A 6,949-nucleotide genomic window follows, 5' to 3' on the forward strand; every position below is an offset into this window, starting at 1 on the left:
TTGAAATGTCATAGAATACAAATAGCAAGAACAGATCGCTCTGTAGTTAGATGTTAACAGAATGTGTAATTTATCCTATTAAACACAAAAACTATGTCTCAAGTGAGAATTAGGCAGGTCTGATGCCATATCTTTTTTTCCCTACTTTTTGCAAAAAAAAGTAGTGTGTAGTTCCAGTAGCTAGCCAGACCTCTACATGGCAGAAAAGTAATGAACTTCTGAAAACACTACTAAGATTTAATTTAACTCAGCTACCATCAAGTTACTGCAAAATGTAGTTACATTACTAGTTGGACTACATGTAGTTCACTACTCCCCAACACTGGTCCTTCATACGCAGCCAGCTGTTACAATGACAGACTGCCTCCTATAGGATTAATACATACAGGTCACTCTACTGAAAAGGTTAACAGCTGGGTCATGCATTAAAGTGGACTAGGTGAATGTATCTATCTATCTATCTATCTATCTATCTATCTATCTATCTATCTATCTATCTATCTATCTATCTATCTATCTATCTATCTATCTATCTATCTATCTATCTATCTATCTATCTATCTATCTATCTATCTCTCTATCTCTCTATCTATATATCTCTCTCTCTCTCTCTCTCTCTCTCTCTCTCTCTCTCACACACTCTCTCTCTCTCTCTCTCTCTCTCTCTGTGTCTGTGTGTAGGTGGATATGAGTTGTTCTCTCCTTGTTTATGCATTTCTCCACAGTTGCCTGTCAATATTCCAATCTCACAGACTCCTAATCAACTCTCGAGCCTGGCAGGCAGATCTAATTCAATTAGCTTAAGCACTCTACACCCAACCCACCGCTGCATATTGACCGACCAGCGTGCGTGCACACACACGTACACAGACAACCTCCCCATGACACAGTCTTGTTTAATTGCTAATTAGTGTGTCTAATTAAAGTGGACGCTCATATTGTTAATATCCAGAGAGAGGTGTTGGTGTTGATTAAAGGGGTACCTCCTTACTCCGCCCCTCCTTCAGTTGTTATGAAATAAGAGGGGTATTATTCTCATGAGCTCGAACTGCTGTACAGTGGAACTGTGTGGGTGAACCTGTCTGAAGTGGGTCACCAGGGAAAGACCACGATCCATTTCTGATCACATTATTGAACGTGGCATGGACGTTTTAAGCCACATTCATCTCGACAAAAGGATTGCCAGCAGCACACAAAGTGCTCACATCAAATGATGCACATTGTCTGTATTTTAGCTCTGTTGACCCACATTAATCTGCTGACATGAATATGCACAATACGCAGAATGTATCTCTCTCCCTTCTCTTTTCTTACTCTCTTTTTTATCTCTGTGTTTTACGGTCTCTCCATCTCTCTCTTTATCTGTCTACAGAACCTAGGAAGTCACAGCGACCGCTACCCAAGACACCGATAACAACAATACAGCTGTTCACAATCTGATTCCCATTCACAGGGTCCAGGTTAAATGTCTGATCATAGATCAACATGTAGGGCCAGATACCTGATCCTCTCTGCTCCAGGGGTGGGGCTACTGTTTTACACTGCTGTGTCAATTCCCTATCTTCACAGGAGGTTACGTCTGGCCTGTATCACAGTGCATTACCCTGCCTGCCTGGTTGGCTCGTCCTGTGCTATGGCTGACTGAAGACCCAAAGGCTGTGTCACAAAGGGCAGCCTATTCCCCATAGGCCCTGGTCAAAAGTAGTGCACTGTTTAGGGAATAGGGTGGCATTTGAGACATAACAAAAGCCTGCATCCTCACACCGTAAAGCCTCCCTGAGTGTTTTCAGTTTTTCCTTTTTATTCGTCTCTGCCTGCTGTGACTGTGACAGCCACTATTGAAATGCAAATGTTTGTGCACCATCCAATAGCATGGATGATCTGAGGGATAGGAGGGAGAGGCTGCTTGACGCTCTGTTCTCTCTCTCTCTCTCTCTCTCTCTCTCTCTCTCTCTCTCTCTCCTCTCTCTCTCTCTCTCTCTCTCTCCCTCCCCCCCTCTCTCTCTCTCTCTATTTCTCTCACTCCCTCTGGGTATATTATCTCACTGTGTTTCTGTCTCACCAACACAGACACACACATTATCTCCGCGCCCTACATGCGCCCAAAAATATGTGTAGGAGTTTAGACTGACTCATACACACACACACACACACACAAAAACACTGACACACACACATACAGGACACTCGATGACACACGCATACACTCAATGCAGACACAAACAGGCGTTACGTCATCTGATTTCCCGTCTCTACACACAGATGAAAGTGTGGCACAGAGAATGACACTCCAACAGGTGAATTACACATGAAGTGTTCACTGAATACTGATTGGATGGTTGGCCTGGGCTCCCTGTCTCTAATTATAAATGTAAAGACGATGAGCAGGTTCCAGAAGTAGTCCTACAGTCCACAATGACCCTGCTGTACTGTCATCTCTCTCAGCTCTGGTCCTGCTGATGATAACATGTTTTGACACTGATCAATGAAACCTACTGTAAATGAGTCAGACTCAACTTAACTCTTTCACCACCCTCATTCATTTTATTTTCTCTCTTTTCTTTCGGCATCTCAAATTGGCAGTTCACCGGGATCAACAAGAGATCCATTACTCAAAACTCAATTTCCCACAATGTCTCACTCTCACTTCCTGTCTTCCTTTCACAGCTTCTGCTGGGCTGACACGCCCTTCCAGTAGTCGAGGATGTCGTGGAGGTCCTCCCCTTTGGCAAACTGCACCTTCTTCCTTAAGGCGTTCCCGGCCGTGACGTAGCATGACTCATCCCTCTGGCCCTTCCTGTAGGGCCGGAACCTCTCCCAGATCCTCAGAGAGCTCTCCGAGGAATACTCAGGGCTGGAGGAGTACCCGGAGTAGTTTTGGTGGCGGGAGGGCGAGAGCTGTGAGTAGGAGGCGGCATCACGGCGGGAGCGGGTCAGGGGCTTGAGGAAGGAGGCCCTCTGGTGCGGCGAGCCCTGGTGGGAGCCCTCGTAGTACAGAGCTGGGACGGAGTGGCGGTGCTCTGAGCAGTGGTAGTCCTCCTGCTGTTCCTGTCCCTGCCCCTGCTGCTGCTGCTGCTGCTGCTGGTGGTGCTGGTGATGCTGGTTGGTAATACCATCAACACCACCACCACCTCCACTACCACACCCACCACTCCCACCTCCTCCCCCGCCGCTCCCCACCAGAGGCAGCCGCTCCAGGGGCTCTCCACACCCCGCGGGGCTGCCTCTCTCCCCTGGGTACTGCTGGCAGGTGTCCGGGCTGCGGGGCTCGTGGATGTCCAGGCTGTAGACCCGGCCTCCTCCTCCGGTCCCTCGTTCCCGGTCACGTCCCATGGAGTTGCAGGATGAGGTGCTGCACTGCTTCTTCACGGCACTGATCACCACCGCAGCGTCAGCGCTCATCTGCCTCACGACGGGGCGCACAGCGGACGCAGGGGGAGGCGGCCGGTAGGGCGGCGACACAAACCCCCCGCCACTGATCCCCGGACGCTCCGAGAGAGGGACGGAGAAGGGGAGCGGCGGTGGAGGGGGGATCTTGGTGGTAGGGGAGGGCAGGCCCGGGCAGGTCTCAGTGATGCCGGGGGAAAGAGGGATGAGGCCACGGGTCAAGGAGGAGGTGCAGGTGGGTGGAGGGGAGGTGGGGTAGGAGGTGGTGGTGGTGGCGGAAGAGGCAGTGGAGGAGGCGGCCATGACAGAGTCCAGCTTCAGGGCGTCGATGCAGTTATTGATGATCTGGTTGACCTTATCCACCTCCATGGCGATGGTGGAGATCTCTGAGGCCGAGCCTCGCCCATCATCGTCGGAATCATCCCCCACGTCCGTCCCGTCCTCTTCTCTTAGATCCTCATCCTTCATCCCTCCCTGTCCTCCTCCCATCCCTCCATCTCTCATCACCCCCTCCGTCCTCCCATCCATGTAGTTGCCTTTGCTGGTCAGCATGGCCTCAGAGAAGGCAGTGGGCATCTTATCCTGAGGGATGGAGGAGAGTCTGGAGGAAGAGGTATTGGCGGAGTGCAGCATGCCCGAGGAGGAGGCAGACATCGGTAGCTTGCCCCCGTGCGTGTGGTGCTGGTACTGGTGGTGGCCCTGACCCTGGGCCTGCTCCTGGAGCTTCTGCACCGCGGACGGGTCATTCCCCACGGCCGCCGCCACCTCCGGGCCATACCTCATTTCTAGAATTGTCTTCTTCACACAGATGGACTTTTGCTTCTCCTCATGCCTCCTCTTCTTCCTCAGACAATAGTAGATGAGGCCCAGGATGCAGAGCATCCCGATGAGGCAGCCCACGATGGTCATTATGTAGTGGGTGGTGGTGGAAGGTGTTGGCGGCATGTCGTCGGGGTTCTGGGCTCGGGTGGAGAACTGGAGACAGGTGTGGTTGTAGCGCTGGGAGGTCCGGATGGAGGCCACGCAGAAGGTATAGTTGGTGTGTGGCTTGAGCTTGTTCAGTGTGATCATCTCCTTCTTGAGCTTCAGGTTCATGACATCAGAGACAAAGGTGTTATTGTACTGCACCAGGATGTACATCTTGCTGTAAGGTCTGGGGATCTGGACCATGATAGAGGCTGTGAAGAGGGACACGTGGTGGAGCTTGATGCTGGGGCTGAAGCTGTGCTCCGTGGAGGAAGACGAGGTGGTGGGTTGGTGGTACGGACCCACGCGGTCAAACATGTCCGGGCCCATTCCGGAGGAATCTGAGTCTGGCGGGAGAGACGTCATCCCGGGGATGAAGACCCCATCCCGGCAGACAGAGGACAGAATCGTCCGAGCGTTGTGCCCGGCGTGGCCGGACGCGATGGGACTCAGGAGTGGGTAGCCAAACATCTCCCTGGGGGTCTCGCACTGGAGCCGGTCGTAGGTGTGTGTGACGTTATTGAAGGCCTCCAGCCAGGTGAGGAAGTTGTACAAGTCACAGCCACAATGGAAGGGGTTCCCAGCCAGCTCACACACCATGAGGCGATTCAAAATGGTAAAGGTGGAGGGGTCGAGGCGGGCCAGCTTATTGGATGACAGGTCAATGCTGTTGAGACTGAGGCACTCATCCAATGCATTATTGCCAATGACCTTGATGAGAACATACAGAGACAGAAAGCAATATATTTAAAACAAATCTGAATCATATTGTACATACAGAATAATATCAACTTAACTTTAGCAAATAGTAGAATTTAAATATTTAAAAACTAAACAAAAATCAACCAATGTCACACCTCAATGAGGTTGTGCTGGAGGAAGAGGCACTGCAGCCGGCCCAGGCCCCTCATCATGGCTTCTGTCAGGTTGGTCAGTTTGTTGTAGCCCAGCTGGAGAACCTAGTCGAGAACCAGAAAGGATTACGTTAAGATTAAATCAATCAACCCACCCACCACCCAGTGTACCTGTAGGTTGGCCTGTTGAGCGAAGGCCCCGTCCTCGATGTAGGAGATCTCGTTCTTGGTGAGGTTGAGGTCCGTGAGGTTGGTGAAGCGGTACATGGAGGTGTAGGGGATCATTTTGAGCTTGTTCTCGTTGAGCCTCAGGTCGTGGACCGTGTTATTGATGTGCTGGGGGATGGTCTCATATGGAGGTTGGTTCTGGCTGCAGATGGCTAGCCACACGTAGCCCTTGTCGCCCTCGATCAGCCAGCAGTCCCCCCAGACCAGGCCCGGAAGGTGGAGGAAGAGGAGGAGAGAGGGAAGGATGAGGAGGGTGGGGGTAGATGGAGAGGAAGAGGAGGAGTGAGTGTGAAGCCTGCTGAGCATGACGATGGAGGGAAGAGAAGGAGGAGGAGGACGAATGAAGAGGGAGGTTTTGTTGAGATGGAGGAAACGTGGGATTGAAATAAGGGAAAGCGAGGTTGAGTTTAAAGGAGAAAGAGTGTGGGGGATGGACTGGCGTAGCTAGGTTGTCCTCAGAAATGGGAGAATGGGTTTAGCCTGGGTGTAGAAAAAGAGGGAGGGGCCTCACACAGTCAGTCACAGCTGTATGGTTGTCATGGTGATTAGCAGAGTCCCCATGTCTTTTCACTTCCTGTTGGACTGCCGTGGGGAGTGAAACAGCTATTCCTCATAATCTCTCCGACAGGAAGTCTTGTTGATTGATCTGATAGGAAGTAGCAGGATCCGCTGGAGAGACGTGAGTCTGTGGAAGAGAGGAGAGGAATACCGTGAGGCAACAATAGAGTGGCACATAACAATAATAACATGGAATGAACCAAACAACATAGAACACAAAACACCAGTGTTGCATACAGATGGAGAGTCTTAATTTGATCACCCTGTTTCAGGATAACTTTCCTGGAAATGTTAAACGTGTAACGTATTTGAGGTTTAAAAAGGCTTCTGAAGTTTGTAATTTTCACTTTGAAATTTTAGACTTGATTTTCCCCAAAATGTTTCAACCCCTACAAAAATGTCCATTAATTTAATCCACATAATAATTCACTTTTCCTGTTGATGCAGGATTAGCAAACTGGCTCAAATTAAGATCCTACACATGTATAAAAAACCTAATCACATGGGACAGCTATAAAATCACTCTGGGGCAATGATTTAGAAAACTCCCATCCTGAATGGGAGTCGAAAAATGCCCTGTTTAACACACACCAGCATGACCCCTTTCTCTCTGACAGCCACTCTCTGCAAACAGAACAGATGCTTATTCATGACCATCATGTGCGACCAGAAGACAGCACTTGGAAACAAAGTGCCCTGCATAAAACCTCAACACAGAAACCTAGCCCATGAAAACATGATGTTCATTCACAACATGCATCATTCTGGCCTCGGCGCTGATATCTGTGCATCTTAAATCTTGTGCCACTGTGACACTCAAGGTTTATTGCTCCGTCGTGGATTAATTCTGGATTACATCCTAATCCTGGCAAGTGACACTTCATACAGTCTCTCCACCATAAGCCCCAGGAATCTTCTCTAGGAAGATCACTAATGGAATCTATTCTAGGTAACAC

The 6,949-nt window shown here is 50.0% G+C and overlaps 1 protein-coding gene across 1 annotated transcript; it reads right to left on the reverse strand.

Moving 5' to 3' along the window:
- Positions 1 to 2,031: 2,031 nt before the first annotated feature.
- LOC135532136 (protein phosphatase 1 regulatory subunit 29-like) lies at positions 2,032 to 6,132 on the reverse strand. Its single transcript, XM_064959764.1, has 3 exons — positions 5,379 to 6,132; positions 5,211 to 5,312; positions 2,032 to 5,064 (listed from the first exon to the last, which is right to left on the reverse strand). Exons 1-3 carry the CDS (start codon positions 5,739 to 5,741, stop codon positions 2,662 to 2,664), a joined length of 2,868 nt encoding a protein of 955 aa, XP_064815836.1. The 5' UTR covers positions 5,742 to 6,132; the 3' UTR covers positions 2,032 to 2,661.
- Positions 6,133 to 6,949: the final 817 nt, after the last annotated feature.

Source organism: Oncorhynchus masou, unplaced genomic scaffold (assembly GCF_036934945.1).
Source record: "Oncorhynchus masou masou isolate Uvic2021 unplaced genomic scaffold, UVic_Omas_1.1 unplaced_scaffold_1741, whole genome shotgun sequence".
NCBI lineage: Eukaryota > Metazoa > Chordata > Actinopteri > Salmoniformes > Salmonidae > Oncorhynchus > Oncorhynchus masou.